General features: G+C 43.8%; 5 protein-coding genes across 5 annotated transcripts; 1 reads left to right on the forward strand and 4 right to left on the reverse strand.

Moving 5' to 3' along the window:
* Nucleotides 1-1,068: 1,068 nt before the first annotated feature.
* LOC120893292 lies at nucleotides 1,069-7,357 on the reverse strand. The gene has a single exon (XM_040295096.1). The coding sequence runs from the start codon at nucleotides 6,827-6,829 to the stop codon at nucleotides 1,940-1,942; it is 4,890 nt and encodes a 1,629-aa protein (XP_040151030.1). The 5' UTR covers nucleotides 6,830-7,357; the 3' UTR covers nucleotides 1,069-1,939.
* Nucleotides 7,358-8,376: 1,019 nt separating this feature from the next.
* Nucleotides 8,377-8,773, reverse strand: LOC120893633 (histone H4). Its single transcript, XM_040295635.1, has one exon. It carries the CDS (start codon nucleotides 8,741-8,743, stop codon nucleotides 8,432-8,434), a length of 312 nt encoding a protein of 103 aa, XP_040151569.1. The 5' UTR covers nucleotides 8,744-8,773; the 3' UTR covers nucleotides 8,377-8,431.
* A 1,569-nt stretch (nucleotides 8,774-10,342) lies between these two features.
* On the reverse strand, nucleotides 10,343-10,898 carry LOC120893630 (histone H2B). The gene has a single exon (XM_040295632.1). It carries the CDS (start codon nucleotides 10,819-10,821, stop codon nucleotides 10,447-10,449), a length of 375 nt encoding a protein of 124 aa, XP_040151566.1. The 5' UTR covers nucleotides 10,822-10,898; the 3' UTR covers nucleotides 10,343-10,446.
* A 142-nt stretch (nucleotides 10,899-11,040) lies between these two features.
* Nucleotides 11,041-11,818, forward strand: LOC120893631 (histone H2A). Its single transcript, XM_040295633.1, has one exon. It carries the CDS (start codon nucleotides 11,103-11,105, stop codon nucleotides 11,475-11,477), a length of 375 nt encoding a protein of 124 aa, XP_040151567.1. The 5' UTR covers nucleotides 11,041-11,102; the 3' UTR covers nucleotides 11,478-11,818.
* Nucleotides 11,819-14,111: 2,293 nt separating this feature from the next.
* Nucleotides 14,112-14,523, reverse strand: LOC120893632 (histone H4). Its single transcript, XM_040295634.1, has one exon. The coding sequence runs from the start codon at nucleotides 14,476-14,478 to the stop codon at nucleotides 14,167-14,169; it is 312 nt and encodes a 103-aa protein (XP_040151568.1). The 5' UTR covers nucleotides 14,479-14,523; the 3' UTR covers nucleotides 14,112-14,166.
* Between the last annotated feature and the right edge of the window lie 4,172 nt (nucleotides 14,524-18,695).

Raw genomic sequence — 18,695 nt, forward strand, 5'->3', positions numbered from 1 at the left:
TTGTGAAGCATTTTAAAGTGTTTCGTTGTTTGAAACAATAAAATGATTTGCAATGTAGGAATGCCTATAAAATACAAAGTATTGAAATGCCCTAACGCATATGCAACTCCACATTCAATAACGCCATCTAGTGGTGATCAAAGTCCCTGCAACCAGTAGCAACGCCATCTAAATAATTGGTAAAAGTAAGGCTCAGTGATCTACGTTACATATGAGAAGCGTTACATGCCTTTTAAAATTCCCAAGCAGTATTTTTGAAAATTTCATAAACACCCCAAAAGCTTTCAATTTTAGTAACATTTCCTATGATTAGAAAGTATAAAATATTAAAAATATTAATAAATTAAAAATGTATATGACATATAATTATTACCTATTCAATCTATGTTTCCGCCTATTGTGAATAAACTTTACTTTAGGTGCGAGGGCTCTTTTTTAAATTGAGGTTAATGAAGGTAGTAAATATTTGTATGTATTTCATTATCCTGCTTTATCAATAGTTGGGAAAATAAATAAATAATCATTTTTAAAAGTAACATTTTTTATGTGTAAGATTGTTATTATTATAATACGTGAAGTTGTTACAACTCTGATTGCTGTTAAAAATGATAGCCTAATAGTAATAATATTATTTATTTATACTCATGAATTATCAATGAGTGTTATCTTTGCAATTGCTGTTCTTTTTTATGTTTGTTCAAAAATTGTTGCTTTTCTAATTATCATGTAAAACAACGATGATAATCTATTAATTTGCTCATCCACGGCGGTTAAAACAGGCGTTCAAAAATGCTGCTTGGGTTTGTGGTAAACAGGCGTTACGCGTATCGCTAGCGTAACGTAGAGGGCTGAGCCTTATTTTTACCTCAATTTGCTTATCCACGACGATTAAACCAGGCGTTCAAAAATGCTGCTTGGGTTTGCGCTAGACAGACGTTACTTGAAACGCTAGCGTAACGTAGAGGGCTGAGCGTTACTTTTCCTAAATAATTCATTATGCGATCTATGAGGTCCCAGGGTGTTTGTCCTGGATAATAACTGGGAAACATTTTATCATTATTGTGAGAAAACCTCACGAATGTTCGGCTACGTGGTAAAACTCGTTTTCTTTCCCGATAATTCCAAAAACTTGTGCCGGTTAGAAAAATGAATGCGACTCGTTCAAATGTCCGGTTGCTACTGTATATTCAATTGTCAAGAGTTCATTACATAATTCATTTTAGTTCATTCTGTATCCTTATCTATGCCTATGAATTCATTTCCTATCTCTAAATTTAGTTCGAATTTCGAATTCGAACTAATTCGAGCTAATAAATTCAAATTACAATCTCTAACATTCCGGCCGCCAAAGAAAGTATTTCTTTAAAACATTCAGAAAATACAATTGAAAAAAAAATAATAAGAAAATGAAGAAGTATCTCGATCTAACTTCGCCTCAGAGATAGCAAATGTTGTGCAAGTGTGGTGTTGTGTTGTACAAGTTGCAAGTGTCGATCTGTCACTTCGTGTATCGTGTCGTGTGTATGTGCGGTGTGGTTGTTTACATTACGCATGTGCTTCGCGATGATCGCCTCCTAACTTTGGTGTTCGAGGTTAATTGTCTTCACATACGTTTGGATTTGGAAGGATTGCCAATCTAGCTGCTGCGCGTACTATCTCCTTTCCTGCAGCTGTACGAAGTGTTACGACTCTAACAACGCCGTCCTTTCCTGGGTGCAATCGTGTTATTCTACCCATTGGCCACAAGGTAGGTGGTATATTGTCTTCCTTTATGATTACCAATTGCCCTTCTTCTAGCGACACTGGTGGAACTATTAAACGTTTGGCCCGGGCCTGAAGCTGCTGTAAGTATTCCGGATACCAACGCGACCATATATGCTGCATATGCTTTTGCACCAAATCAAATTCCTTCAATCTATTGCCTGACACCTGACTCCTATCAACTTGTGGCAACGCCAGCATGTTCGACCCTACCAAAAAAATGACCCGGAGTGAGCGGTTGCGTGTCCGATGGCTCACTAGAAAGCGGAATCAGGGGTCTTGAATTTAAGCATTGTTCGACCTGCGCTAGCAATGTTACCATTCCCTCCTGAGTGAGGCTCGTACTTCCTATCGTGCGAATTAGGTGCTGTTTAGCGGATCGTACAGCAGCCTCCCACAGTCCTCCGAAGTGTGGCGCTCGAGGGGGAATAAACTTCCACTGAATTTCTTCATTGGCACACCAGTTGAAGATTTCGATGCGTTCGCTATTGCTGCACTTAAACATCTCGTAGAGGCGATGAAGTTCGTGTGCAGCCCCCTTAAACGTAGTAGCATTATCCGAATGCAGTTCCGCGATTTTGCCTCTGCGAGCCACGAAGCGCCTTAGTGCTGCCAAAAATGCCGCCGTAGTGAGATCATTCACCAACTCAATGTGGACCGCTCGTGTTGCAAAGCACACGAAGATGGCGATGTATGCCTTGGTGGGACTTCTATTGCGAACAGGCGACTTCAGCAATACCGGACCGCAATAGTCCACACCACTGACAGCAAATGGTCTCGTGGGTGTAACCCTTGATGTCGGAAGATCTGCAACGGATTGTTGCACCAGTGTAGGTTTGGCCTTGAAACACTTGTGACACCGATGGAAAACCAACTTGGTCAAATTACGGCCACCGATTATCCAGAAGCGTTCACGAAGGATGGATAATAAGTGTTCAGGACCGGTGTGCATATACTTCTGGTGATACGCGACTGCTAACAATGCAGCGAGTGGGTGTTTTGCAGAAAGAAGTATAGGATGCTTCGCGTATTCTGCTATTTGTGCGTTGTGAAGCCGGCCACCAACACGCAGGATTCCCGCCTCATCAATAAAGGGGGACAACCATTTCAGCTTCGAATTGCGTGGTACATCCTTGCCGTTTTTAACCATTTTTAACTCGTCCGCAAATGAATCTTGCTGAGCTAACCGACACAACTGCAGCTCAGCTTGGATGAGTTCGTCTCGAGATGGAGGTGCAATCAATATACTCATGTCCTGAATCGAAGCATGACCCTTGGCTGTCGGTGACGTAATTGCGGGTTTCGGTGTCCTCATGCATTGCACGAAACGTAAACAATACGCCATGGTTCGACGAAGTTTGAGGTAGGTTGAAAACCGTGTAAATAGCTTATTGTTGAAATCGTCCTCCATCGACATTGCAGCTATTCGTGATTGTGTAACACGTTCTTCTTCTATTGATGCCGTTTCTTCAATTGCAGGTTCTCTTATAGGCCATTCTTCCTGTTTGCTGCTCAACCAATGTGGCCCATGCCACCATCGTTCACAGGATTGCAATTTGTCTGGTAGTAGACCTCGCGATGCATCGTCTGCTGGGTTGTCTACACCAGGAACATGCCTCCAGCACTTGATCCGGGTTTCTCCTTGAATTTTTGCCACCCTGTTGGCAACGAAAGGCTTCCACCTCCGTGGTGCTGAATTGAGCCAATGTAGCACGGTCATGGAATCAGTCCAAGCGAAAGCATCGTATTCACCGTTGAGGGACTGACTGACCTTCCGGAACAGTTGCGTTGCCAACCGCGCTGCACAGAGCTCGAGTCTCGCTATGGAATGTGTGTTCGACAACGATACTACTTTAGACTTAGCTGCCAACAGCTGCACCGATGTTGTCGAATCGTTTTCTGCCCTGACGTAACAGCAAGCACCATATGCCACCTGAGAAGCATCCGCGAAAATGTGTAGCTGCACGTTTGTTGCCTGCCGAATTGAAGTGTAACGCGGAATGCGCACTTCCCGAAGTGAATGCAGCTTGGAATGAAATGCCGTCCATTCCTTTTGGAGATGTGATGGTAGCTCACGATCCCAATCCCATGGCTTCCCGTTTTCCTGCAACTTCCACAGTTGTTGCATAAAGAGCTTAGCGATGATAATGGTTGGACTAAGCAAGCCCAGCGGGTCAAAGATTTTGGCGATGTAGGACAAAGCTAGCCTCTTTGTCAACATCGTCGCAGCAGTTGGTAGATCGATCCGATATCGCAGCATATCAACTGCTGGCTCCCAAACCAGACCAAGCGTCGATACAAATTGGGGATCTTGCCATTCATGAGTAGGAAGGATGGCAAGGTCTTCTGAAGGAAGGCCGATTAGTGCTTCGGGTACGTTCGATACCCACTTCTTCAACACGAATCCAGCCTGCATGAGCATCTCGGAAATCTGCCTTTGCATTTCAATTGCATCTGCCAACTCGTCTGTTCCCGTTAGCAGGTCATCCACATAAAAATCGTGCAATACAGGATCCACTGCTCGGGGGTATTGCATCTTGTGATCGAGAGCGATCTGCTTTAGCGTTCTTGTTGCTAGGAAGGGTGCGCAAGACGTGCCATATGTTACTGTTTGTAGTTGGAACGTCTGAATCGGCTCTGCGGTGTTTCTTCTATACCGAATGCGCAGGTAATCAGTGTCGCGAGAATCGTGGAGAATTTGGCGATACATTTTCTCAACGTCTGCTGAGAGTGCGACTGCGTGAGACCGGAAACGAACGATGATGGTAAACAGATCGTCTTGGATCACCGGCCCAACCAGGAGTTTGTCGTTCAAGGAGTAGCCAGAAGCTGTCTTGCACGACGCGTCAAAGACTACCCTGACCTTGGTGGTTGTGCTCGATTCCTTAAGCACCGCGTGATGAGGGAGATAGTAGTGTTCACACGAATCGTCCACCGGCTCGGTGAGTTGTTTCATGTGCCCTAAGCGCTCATACTCCGACATGAATTTACTATACTCCTCCTTCATTGCAGGGTTAGACTTAAGCCGCCGTTCCACCGCTAGGAGACGACGATCAGCGATTGCTTTCGATTCTCCTAAAACGATATTCGTATTAGGAATTTGTGGTAAACGTACGACATACCTGCCAGATGGGTCTCTGGTTGTAGTAGAGATGAAATGACGTTCACACATGTCTTCCTCCAGAGATAGAGCGGGCTCGTCGAAGATGGTCTCGCTCTCCCAGAACCGCGTCAATATGGCTTCCAACGGACTGTCGCTCGTTGCCATATTACATACCCGATGTTGTTGAGACGAATGCGTAGTGTTTCCTGCTACCGCCCATCCAAACTGCGTTTCTACCAGCCATGGCAGACCCGAACCGAGAGATTGCTTGCGTCCGGTATGCAGCTCCCAGAACGTATCGCCACCGATGACCACATCGACCTTGCCTGGGATGTGATACGTGGGGTCTGCTAGCGTTACATCCGGGATGTTCCACGAAGACACGTTGATTGGTGAGGTGGGAATGTCCGCCGAGGGTGTATCCAGGATCAGAAACTCCAATGGGGTGGTGAATTGAAGGTTCCTTGAACGAACGATCGCCGTGGTCGAACCCTTTATCTGCTGCCTTGAAGTTCCGATGCCAGACACTGATACATTAACTCTCGCTCGAGGTGTCATGAGCTTCCGAGCTAACGTATCCGAAATGAAGTTGGACATAGAGCCCGAATCCAAAAGCGCCCGTGCCTCATGTTTCTCTCCATAATCGTCTACGATGAACACAATAGCCGTCTCGAGAAACACCATATCATCATCTGATTGGGCTGACAAAGCGACTGTAGGTTGTTGTGGTGGTTGATGAAGCAGCGTATGATGCCGTTCCTTGCACGAACGGCAAGAATACTCGGATTTGCACGATCTCACTTGATGGGAACAACTGAGACAATTCCAGCACAAACCTTTTGACCGTGCGATTTCTCGCCGCTCCTGAGTATTTTTGGCTAAAAATACCGGGCAATTTCGAACCAGGTGATGATCTGCACACTGCAATGGACAGGTCACTTGTTGACTGGTCGATGAAACGGGAGTATTCCTTTGCACAGAAGCAGCGTTGGTTACCGACCGCCGTGGTGCGGTGGGCCGATGTGCCCCGGCCACCTTGATCGGAGCCACAATCCGATCGCACGAGATACTCTGGCTCGATTTTAGGATTCGAATTCGGTCTTGCAGGAATTCGATCAACTCGCAGTACTTGTCCTTCTTCTTATGCACAGAATGCCTTTCCCACGCCAGAATGGTCTCATTGTCCAGCTTCATCAGCAACATGTTGGACAAAGGCGTGTCCCATGAGTCGACAGGTTCGTGCAGCTTCTGCAACCCATTCACATATCGCACGAATTCATCTACCAACGACGTCAAACCATCGACACTTTCTGTTGCAATCGCAGGTAGGAAATGTAGCCGTCGCCAGTACTCGCGAATGAGCATCCGTGAGTTGTCGTATCGCTTAAGCAGCGCAGCCCAGGTAACAGAATAGTTTTCCGTGGTCAGAGTAACATGTTCGAAGGGAACCGCAGCGTCACCTTTCAGGGACGAAAGTAAGTACTGCAGTTTTGCAATTGGCGGCAGCTCGACACTTGCGTCAATCATCGCGACAAAGCGATCGCGGAATGACAACCACTTTGTCGAATCACCGTCGAACGTTGGTAATTCGATTTTGGGAAAACGAATGTTTGATGTATTTGGCCGTCCAAACGCCAGGGTTGAGTTAGCCAATAAGGAGTCGTTGAGCGAATTGGCTTCCTTCCGTTGGTTTTCTCTAAGGAACGATTTTAGCCGCCGGCAGCGCTCTTCCATATCGATCCTGTCAGTAATACAGGCTTGAATCGCATCACTGGTGTCGTCATACTCTTCCAGCTTTGCCACCGCGGCAAAAAAGTCCTGTCTGTGTTGCTCCAAACCCTCCATAACCTCCGGGATTTCACCTACATTTTCGGGTTTGAAGTTCTGCTTAAAGCGCTCCAGCGCCTTAATGTTTTCCACTGCGACGAGTTTTTTGTGCTGAGCAGATTTTATCTTCTTGTCCATCTTAGCTTCCGTCAGATTTTCACGATAATGTCGATAACGCGATATGAACGTTCACGAAACTGTAGCAATTCGAATTTACGCGGGAAAAATAAACCACGATTCACGATCACGAAAATTCGACCGATGCCCTTGCTGCAGGGCTAATGAACTTGAACGAGCGCGAGAATTCGAAATGGCGCGAATGATGACTTGCACCGTGCTCGTGATGCGGAGCGTTCCGAATTTGCCGTTGCTCTTGATGCAGAGCGAAAGAAAACACTTAGCACGCACGTATCCGGCTCGAAGGACCAAAAATGTGAGAAAACCTCACGAATGTTCGGCTACGTGGTAAAACTCGTTTTCTTTCCCGATAATTCCAAAAACTTGTGCCGGTTAGAAAAATGAATGCGACTCGTTCAAATGTCCGGTTGCTACTGTATATTCAATTGTCAAGAGTTCATTACATAATTCATTTTAGTTCATTCTGTATCCTTATCTATGCCTATGAATTCATTTCCTATCTCTAAATTTAGTTCGAATTTCGAATTCGAACTAATTCGAGCTAATAAATTCAAATTACAATCTCTAACAATTATCATTAACGGAAGCTGGGGAACAATTACCAAATGTACAAACCAAAATGTAAGCATCGCTAGCGGAGCATCGCTAAGTCAGTATACCAAATGAAGTCAGTATCCCAAGAAAATATATAGCATTCAGTTAACAGCATAGATTTTGGAGGTGGAGTTAATTTCTTCATGTTCATAGCACCCTGATAGCAAATCTTGCAGAAAGTATTTGGTGGGTATGAGTTAAATCGAATTAAACAGTTTTGAAGAGTTACACAATCGGTTTGATCTGATACCGGTAGGAACATTTTCATATCATTTGCATAAAACAATTTTTCGCAATCTTGTATAACGTAAATAACATCATTTATGAAAATGATAAAAGAATAGGGCCTAGAATACTGGCTTGTGGAACCCCGGATGAAATATTCACTGTAATTTGTCTTACACTTAAATTACAGGAGAGCCAATGAACAAGCGTTCTATTTATTCCGTAGCTTAATAGTTTTGAAATTAGCGTTGAGTGATTTACGGAGTCAAAGGCAGCATTTTATACATAGCTATTATAATAAACTCACAAACCTCATGAAAACGGTGTAGCTTTTTTCGCCCAATTCTTCTTTTGAATAATTATCACAAGTGTCAATAAACGAAGCGCATGTGTAGCGGCGATTATTGCTTCAAGAGGATGAGAGGTTTGCTCTAAAAAAAATATGTTTATCAGAAAATTTAGATAAAAAACGCAAGAGAAAAATGATTCATTTTAACAAACGCTTCAATCGTTGCTTTTGCGAACGCTTCAAACGGATACGTATAAGTTAAAAATCACATTCACAAAACGCCATCTCATGTAAATGCACTGAATATACAGCAGTGTGAGTGCTTGTTATGCAAGTAAAATGTTACGCACACCATTCGAAGCCATCATAGACATTTTTTCTCTCAAATAAAACATTTTAATGTTGCGAAAGACACAGCTCTTGAGTAATGTATTGTGGTCCTGAAAAGGACCGTTTTGAGACTCCATTTGGAGGTTTGTTAGAGCACGTTGAATTTAACCTCCAAAACCGTACAGAGTGCGGCCCTGACGCTTCAGAGCATACACCACATCCATAGCGGTGACGGTCTTACGCTTGGCGTGTTCAGTGTAAGTGACCGCATCACGAATCACATTCTCCAGAAATACTTTCAGGACGCCACGGGTTTCCTCGTAGATGAGGCCGGAGATACGTTTCACTCCTCCGCGCCGAGCCAAACGGCGGATGGCGGGCTTGGTAATGCCCTGGATGTTATCCCGCAGCACTTTTCGGTGACGCTTGGCTCCTCCTTTACCCAGACCTTTTCCTCCCTTTCCTCTTCCAGTCATGATGAGCACAGGATTGTACGTTCACGATGTTCCAACTTCAAATTAACGATCACGAATGAGCGTTTTCGAGCTCAACGTCCCTATTTATACTTTTTCATCCACGCATTCCCTCTTGCTCTTAAGATGAGAGAAAACAAGGGTTGGCAAGCGCATAAAAAGAGCTCTTGTTCGAGCAGTTTCATCATTTAACGTTCAACTTTTGTCAAATAAACAAGTTCGCTCCGTGCTCAACGAAACCTACGCTCCCGAAGTGAAATGGCTCGTACCAAGCAAACCGCTCGTAAATCGACTGGAGGTAAGGCTCCTCGCAAGCAGCTGGCCACCAAGGCTGCTCGTAAAAGTGCCCCGGCCACCGGAGGAGTGAAGAAGCCGCATCGTTACCGTCCGGGAACGGTGGCCCTCCGAGAAATCCGTCGCTACCAGAAGTCGACCGAGCTGCTCATCCGCAAGCTGCCCTTCCAGCGCTTGGTGCGTGAGATCGCCCAGGACTTCAAGACTGATCTCCGCTTCCAGAGCTCAGCCGTCATGGCGCTGCAGGAAGCCAGCGAGGCGTATCTGGTTGGTCTGTTCGAAGACACGAATCTGTGCGCCATCCACGCCAAGCGCGTCACCATCATGCCCAAGGACATCCAGCTGGCCCGTCGCATCCGCGGAGAGCGTGCCTAAATCGTCCATGCATCCGGAAGCGGTCCTTGTCTAAACGGGGCATTTCCTTCTCAAAACGGTCCTTTTCAGGACCACCAATACTGTTGAACATTCCAAGAATTTTCTTTCGATTGCTATTATGAAATTGTACATACGAATGCAAGCCTTCACGTATGTCGTTTTGTTATAACGAGGAAAGTGTGAAAAGGGGGAAAATTTGTTTTAAATAATCAATGTTATGGGAGGTATTTTAACTTTTTCTTGTCAAAGTTTCGCTTTTTAATAGGGCATCTGAGGATTTTGACTATATTGATCAATACTTTATCACCATCTATATAACCTATGACTATTATACCAACATCGCTGCTTACAACAAACTACGAACGAATAGTATGACTATATATTTTACAACAAATGTTCAACTCAAACAGCTTAACTGATGCTTATACAAACGTAAATTATAATGCTCAAGAAGACGACCCTTCAATCCTTATTAGCAAGTTTAAAATCGAACAAATCTATTACAACATTCGACTCACGACACATAAGCTGCTATTGGTTGCTTTGTCGATAAATTATCCTCGTATGCGCGAGGAAAATTTAATTAAAAAATGATTGTCATACAACGAGCGAAACGACTTCTATTCATAATTCATGATACACGAAACTCCATTTTCAATTTCACCTCGCAAAACGCTTCCAACCAGTGCGGACTTTGTTTTAATGTTTTTTTAAACGTGCTAAGGTTCTATTTAACATTAATATTTACAATGAACAACGCAGAACTTTAATGTCAATCACAGCATCATTGTTTCCAATACAAAGTTCGCAAACAAACTTAGGATATGGCTGCGTTTACCTGCACTAATGCCATTTAGTACAGGCAAACGCAACAAACTGAACAATAACGTTGACGAAGACGGACACCCTGAAATTAAAGCGCTAATTCGCTGGTGCAGATGAAACGAAGGATAATTCTTTGTTTGAATGCGGTTTGTGGTCCTGAAAAGGACCGATTTAAGAGAGGTTCATGAAAAGAAGCCAATCATTTCAGTGGCTTACTTCGAGCTGGTGTACTTTGTGACAGCCTTCGTTCCTTCGGAGACGGCGTGCTTGGCAAGCTCACCAGGCAGCAGCAGACGAACAGCGGTTTGGATTTCGCGGGACGTGATCGTCGAACGCTTGTTGTAGTGCGCCAAGCGGGATGCCTCAGCAGCAATGCGTTCGAAGATATCGTTGACGAAACTGTTCATGATGCTCATGGCCTTCGAAGAGATGCCAGTATCCGGGTGGACTTGCTTCAACACTTTGTAGATGTAAATAGCGTAGCTTTCCTTGCGGGTCTTGCGCTTCTTTTTCTTGTCGGACTTGGAAATATTTTTCTGGGCCTTGCCAGACTTCTTCGCAGCTTTTCCACTGGTTTTGGGTGCCATTTCGACGGAAAAATTCACTCAACACTGGGACACGATGTGTATGATTCAACGGGTGATTGCGTTCTAGAAAAATTCCGAGCTCTCCGATCGCTTATAACGGGCTGTGAGAGAGAATACGTATCGTGCAGCTCGAAAAATTCCAAACGAGTATCGGGCAGCACGAATAAGCTGCTATATAAGCATCGGTCGGGTCAAAATTGTTCTATTATAAAAGACCCTTCTCAAGGAGAACATCGTGTTGTTCGTGATCCCTTACAAACGTACCCCAATCAAATCTAACCATGTCTGGCCGTGGAAAGGGAGGAAAGGTAAAGGGAAAGGCAAAGTCCCGTTCCAACCGTGCCGGTCTTCAGTTCCCCGTTGGCCGTATTCATCGTCTCCTGCGCAAGGGTAACTATGCCGAGCGCGTCGGTGCCGGAGCACCCGTGTATCTGGCAGCCGTCATGGAATACTTGGCCGCTGAAGTGCTTGAGTTGGCCGGAAACGCTGCCCGTGACAACAAGAAGACGCGCATCATCCCGCGACATCTGCAGCTGGCCATCCGCAACGACGAGGAGTTGAACAAGCTGCTGTCCGGAGTAACCATCGCTCAGGGTGGTGTGCTGCCCAACATTCAGGCCGTGCTGCTGCCCAAGAAGACCGAAAAGAAGGCTTAAACGGTGTGACAAAGCTTCCTTCATCTCAAACCCAAAACCGTCCTTTTCAGGGCGACAAATTACTTTGCCAAAGACATTTTATTCGATTTATGCTGTTATGGGAGAACCAGAAGGAAAAAAATCCAGATATATCAAGAACCGTGCTTGAAACTGTGTACAAAATGTAAATGAAAAAATGTGCCGTCCTTTGGCACAAAAAGCATCCCTTCATATTTTCAATTCTGTAACCTCTCGCTACGAATTCTACAAAATGCAGCATATCATAAGCGATGCATAAGATTTTCCAGGTAGCTTGTTCAAGAGGGTTGGTTTTACCATATAAATACAACCAGTGATACCTGCGTGTTGACTTTTTCTGAAAACAGTAAAGGACACTTTTACCTGAATTATCGTTAACCACGGGAAAATGTTGAAAGGGTCGATTGTCGAAAAATGTTGTGCGTTTAGGTAGCCTTAAGTTCTTTGGCTTTCAATATATCGGGAAACGTTGACAATGGCTTTAAAAAGTTGGACCAAAAATTAGGAAGGTTCAAATAAACAACCATACTTATTAATGTTTCCCTTCACCCTTCATCTTAATCACCAGTTACCCAAATTTGTGAAGCATTTTAAAGTGTTTCGTTGTTTGAAACAATAAAATGATTTGCAATGTAGGAATGCCTATAAAATACAAAGTATTGAAATGCCCTAACGCATATGCAACTCCACATTCAATAACGCCATCTAGTGGTGATCAAAGTCCCTGCAACCAGTAGCAACGCCATCTAAATAATTGGTAAAAGTAAGGCTCAGTGATCTACGTTACATATGAGAAGCGTTACATGCCTTTTAAAATTCCCAAGCAGTATTTTTGAAAATTTCATAAACACCCCAAAAGCTTTCAATTTTAGTAACATTTCCTATGATTAGAAAGTATAAAATATTAAAAATATTAATAAATTAAAAATGTATATGACATATAATTATTACCTATTCAATCTATGTTTCCGCCTATTGTGAATAAACTTTACTTTAGGTGCGAGGGCTCTTTTTAAATTGAGGTTAATGAAGGTAGTAAATATTTGTATGTATTTCATTATCCTGCTTTATCAATAGTTGGGAAAATAAATAAATAATCATTTTTAAAAGTAACAATTTTTTATGTGTAAGATTGTTATTATTATAATACGTGAAGTTGTTACAACTCTGATTGCTGTTAAAAATGATAGCCTAATAGTAATAATATTATTTATTTATACTCATGAATTATCAATGAGTGTTATCTTTGCAATTGCTGTTCTTTTTATGTTTGTTCAAAAATTGTTGCTTTTCTAATTATCATGTAAAACAACGATGATAATCTATTAATTTGCTCATCCACGGCGGTTAAAACAGGCGTTCAAAAATGCTGCTTGGGTTTGTGGTAAACAGGCGTTACGCGTATCGCTAGCGTAACGTAGAGGGCTGAGCCTTATTTTTACCTCAATTTGCTTATCCACGACGATTAAACCAGGCGTTCAAAAATGCTGCTTGGGTTTGCGCTAGACAGACGTTACTTGAAACGCTAGCGTAACGTAGAGGGCTGAGCGTTACTTTTCCTAAATAATTCATTATGCGATCTATGAGGTCCCAGGGTGTTTGTCCTGGATAATAACTGGGAAACATTTTATCATTATCATTAACGGAAGCTGGGGAACAATTACCAAATGTACAAACCAAAATGTAAGCATCGCTAGCGGAGCATCGCTAAGTCAGTATACCAAATGAAGTCAGTATCCCAAGAAAATATATAGCATTCAGTTAACAGCATAGATTTTGGAGGTGGAGTTAATTTCTTCATGTTCATAGCACCCTGATAGCAAATCTTGCAGAAAGTATTTGGTGGGTATGAGTTAAATCGAATTAAACAGTTTTGAAGAGTTACACAATCGGTTTGATCTGATACCGGTAGGAACATTTTCATATCATTTGCATAAAACAATTTTTCGCAATCTTGTATAACGTAAATAACATCATTTATGAAAATGATAAAAAGAATAGGGCCTAGAATACTGGCTTGTGGAACCCCGGATGAAATATTCACTGTAATTTGTCTTACACTTAAATTACAGGAGAGCCAATGAACAAGCGTTCTATTTATTCCGTAGCTTAATAGTTTTGAAATTAGCGTTGAGTGATTTACGGAGTCAAAGGCAGCATTTTATACATAGCTATTATAATAAACTCACAAACCTCATGAAAACGGTGTAGCTTTTTTCGCCCAATTCTTCTTTTGAATAATTATCACAAGTGTCAATAAACGAAGCGCATGTGTAGCGGCGATTATTGCTTCAAGAGGATGAGAGGTTTGCTCTAAAAAAAATATGTTTATCAGAAAATTTAGATAAAAAAACGCAAGAGAGAAAAATGATTCATTTTAACAAACGCTTCAATCGTTGCTTTTGCGAACGCTTCAAACGGATACGTATAAGTTAAAAAATCACATTCACAAAACGCCATCTCATGTAAATGCACTGAATATACAGCAGTGTGAGTGCTTGTTATGCGAGTAAAATGTTATACGCACACCATTCGAAGCCATCATAGACATTTTTTCTCTCAAATAAAACATTTTAATGTTGCGAAAGACACAGCTCTTGAGTAATGTATTGTGGTCCTGAAAAGGACCGTTTTGAGACTCCATTTGGAGGTTTGTTAGAGCACGTTGAATTTAACCTCCAAAACCGTACAGAGTGCGGCCCTGACGCTTCAGAGCATACACCACATCCATAGCGGTGACGGTCTTACGCTTGGCGTGTTCAGTGTAAGTGACCGCATCACGAATCACATTCTCCAGAAATACTTTCAGGACGCCACGGGTTTCCTCGTAGATGAGGCCGGAGATACGTTTCACTCCTCCGCGCCGAGCCAAACGGCGGATGGCGGGCTTGGTAATGCCCTGGATGTTATCCCGCAGCACTTTTCGGTGACGCTTGGCTCCTCCTTTACCCAGACCTTTTCCTCCCTTTCCTCTTCCAGTCATGATGAGCACAGGATTGTACGTTCACGATGTTCACACTTCAAATTGACGATCACGAATGAGCGTTTTCGAGCTCAACGTCCCTATTTATACTTTTTCATCCACGCATTCCCTCTTGCTCTTAAGATGAGAGAAAACAAGGGTTGGCAAGCGCATAAAAAGAGCTCTTGTTCGAGCAGTTTCCTCAGTAGACGCTCTCTAGCTGCAGTTGTGAGTGGTCGTGTAGATCTCGCGCGATTGATCGTTTGCTCAATTGATCAGTGAAGCGTTTTGTGCGTGTGTGTGTACGTAAGTGCGGCGCGTTGGAGGAATCACCGATGTCAATAGATCCGGCTTTTGGCCGTGATCGCAAACGCCCTGCGGAGTGTGCGTATATTCAGGAAATGTTACGAAGAAGAAGGCTTCGCCGAAATTGGTAGTGGTTCCACCAAGTGATGGTTCTGGTGCAAGTAATGACGTCACACCGGCGACAGCATCTGCGAATGCGGTGAAGAAGGAGAGAATTCCTCCTTTAATCGTAAAGGATCTCCTCGAAGAGGAATTTGCAGAGTTTAACGCTCTCGCAAACACGGGCAAACTTGATGCCAGTTTCAACTTCCTGAAGGGAAACTACACGAAAATCTCGTGCAATACGCGCGATGGTTTTGAAGCCGTGGTTGGTCGTTTGAACCAACTAAAACGCGAGTTTTACTCGCACGATTTCCCCTGGAGACAAACCTTTCCAGGTGATATTGAAGGGATTGCGTTTCGGCACCCCAGAAGCAGTGGAGAAATGGCTAGCGACAACTGAACTTCCACGACCAAGTTCAATCCGTTTGATGGAAAGCAATGTGGCCGCCAAAGCTTCGTTCAAAAATTTCGTGGTCGCTTTCAATAAAGGCCAAACCACACTTGAACAGCTACAAAAAGTTAAACGAATCCAATCGGTTAACGTTCGCTGGGAAAGATACTTCCCGGTACGTGATGAAGTGACACAGTGTAAAAACTGCTTTCGCTTCGGTCATGGGCAAAATCATTGCTCTATGAAAACACGCTGTATGAAGTGTGGAGGAGAACATCATGCTAAACAGTGCTTTGTTGAGCTGGAAAACAAAAGGCGATGTGCCAATTGTGAGGGCGACCACAGTCCCTTGAACCATAACTGCCCAGCTCGTCGTGACTTCCTAGAAAAACGTGACGGGAAATACCATCAAAAGGCAGCAACGCGCTATAATCTAGCACCACCACCCGCTGAATCCGCCTGGAATTCCAGACTCAGCTGGATTCCACCTCCCTCCAAGACAGCCGTCACGCCTGTGATACCACAACAAAAGTTGCCATCAACTAGCTTGCAACAGGAACAACCTTCACAGGTACCACAGACATCACTAGGTCAACAACACGAGACACAACAACAGCGGCAGTCGCTTACACAACTCCATTATCATCCGTTGCAACAGCAGCTTGAACACATGCAACAGCAGATGAACATGATGCAGCAGCAAATCATGCAACAGCAGAAAATAATAGAAAAACTTGCATCAAATCTGCAACCACAACCCAGTCAGCAAACACAGGTCCAGCCTCAACAACAACAGCTGCCAACAGAATACTGTCAGGCGCAATCACGGCAGCATCAACAACCACAGCAGAATCAGCAACAAGCTGTTGCCAATGCCTCGAAGAAGGCAATGGAAGTGCAGAAGAAGGCAATGGAAGTGCAGAAAACGCCAGCACCATCCTCATCCAAACAACCAGCTCAGGATAAACTTGAGCGTTTGAGAGCCAGCTTGCGCTAGAGGAGTTTTCTCCAGACATGGCGCTGTTCACTTCCATCACTCGACTGTGGAACCGCTTTCATAGCGAGATGAAAGATCTCCCTCGCGACCAGCAAGTCACCATGCTGGTCCAACAGATAATGGATGAGATTCCTCATGGCTATTAAAGCTGCCACTTGGAATGCACACTCCATTTTTCCAAAAACTGGAGTTCATCAACTTCCTTCAAAAGGAAGCAATAGACATTATCGCCATCAGTGAAACTCATCTACGATCTCACCAAAGTTTCAACCTACCAAACCACAGTTTCATAAGACTCGATCGAGACACACATGGAGGAATAGGTATAGCTGTCCATCACAAGCTCAAATACCGAATCCTCTCCCTACCCAATACCCGAATCATCGAAGCGGCTGGAATAGAAGTCTTAACTGGAAGTGGTTCATTTAAGTTTTTTGCTGTTTACTGTCCCAAACAAGCAGCATACTCGAACGGCACTGCCAACTTGCTCAGGCAAGACCTGACGACCCTTGTCAGAACAAGAGGAGATTTCCTGATCGCAGGAGACCTGAATGCGAAACATCAATCTTGGGGTAACCAGCGTTGCAACAAGAATGGGCAGATACTGTTCGAAGCGATGCAATCGGGCTCCTTCACAGTAGTGCACCCAAGACAGCACACATTCTTCAATGGTAGAAGTTCGTCCTTAATTGACTTCTTCCTTACCAACATGCAAGAGAAAATCAACGAGCCCATCGCAACAACTGCTCTGACATCGGATCACCTGCCGGTTGTCGTGACCATCAGTGACAACATACAAGAGACGTGGCGTAGAAGGAAGAACTTCCGCGAAACTGACTGGCGTTTGTTTGACGCTACTCTGAACGAGAATCTGACCCCGGATGTCCCCCTGAACTCTTCAGATGATATTGATACTGCGTTGAGAGGGCTTAACACTGCCATCGAAGAAGCGGTCCACCGTGCAGTTCCAGTTGTTGAGCTTCGGTCTCATTTGCTGAAGCTAGATGCTGACACCATCCGGCTCATCTCCTACAAAAATCTGGTAAGAAAACGATATCAACGATCGAGGGATAGAAGTCTTTACAGAGAATTTCGAAATCTTGCCAAGTTAGTTCAAACCAAGTTAGAAGTTTTCAGAAACCAACAATTCAGAGACAGGCTTCGAGTCATGCCTAAAGCGTCGCACCCCTTCTGGAAGGTGACAAAAATATTAAGATCAAGGCCAAAACCCATTCCTCCTCTTAAAGACAATGATATAGTGCTTTTCACCCCAGAAGAAAAAGTAGAGGGCTTAGCAGAGCAATTCACGTCAGCTCACAGGTTAGCTGAGAACATGGAAAGTTCCTTTGAAGGCATTGTTAGACAATCCATTCTTAATCTAACACAAACAACCATCACCTTGCCAGATGAGACCAGAATAACATGTAACGAAATCAAAGATCTTATCTCCATCTGCCCAAATTTTAAAGCACCAGGATTTGACCAACAATTCAACATCTTGCATAAGCATTTAAGTGAAAGTGCTCTGCTGCTGGTCACCAACATTTTAAATAAATGTTTAGAACTTTGCTACTTTCCAAAGGACTGGAAGATAGCCAAAGTTGTTGCCATTCCCAAACCGGGAAAAGACCCTTGCTTGGTTACAAGCTACAGAGGGATATCACTTCTGAGTGCGCTGAGTAAAATATTCGAGAAAGTGATTTACCGCAGAATGCTAGAGTATTGTGAGGAATCTAACGCTTTAGCTGACGTGCAATTTGGATTCAGGAGAGGTCATTCCACGGCTCATCAGCTACAACGTGTAGTTAATATTGTTAACAACGCCAAGACCAGAGGTATGTCCACAGCGATGGCACTGCTTGACGTAGAAAAAGCGTTTGATAACGTTTGGCATGATGGCCTTGTTTTTAAACTGCTTCGACTACAATTGCCATCCTATCTAGTTAAGTTGATTGCCAGCTACCTTTCTCAGAGAACTTCCAAAGTAGTTATTGGAAATATTGTCTCTTCCACATATTCCAACTGTGCCGGCGTTCCACAGGGAAGTGTATTGGGTCCGCTACTCTACAATTTGTACACTTCAGACTTACCCACACTAAGGAATCATACCTCCCTTTCCCTGTACGCCGATGACACGGCTATTCTATATAGCAGCAAGAACTACAGTTTTCTCCGTGGTGGGCTTCAAAGAGCGCTGGATACCTATATCGGGTATCTAAACGATTGGAAAATCAGGGTGAATCCAAGCAAAACCCAAACAATAGTGTTTACTTACAGGCGAAACATGCCAGATGACGTATTGCGGCGCAGAATAGATCCGATACAAATATCGAATGTAGAAATACCCTGGTGCTCGGTCGTGAGTTATCTTGGTGTGATCATTGACCGATGGCTTCGATTTAAATCCCACATTGACCATATAAGCAACAAAACACTAAGTTA

This window comes from Anopheles arabiensis, chromosome 2 (assembly GCF_016920715.1).
Source record: "Anopheles arabiensis isolate DONGOLA chromosome 2, AaraD3, whole genome shotgun sequence".
Classification (NCBI taxonomy): Eukaryota; Metazoa; Arthropoda; class Insecta; order Diptera; family Culicidae; genus Anopheles; species Anopheles arabiensis.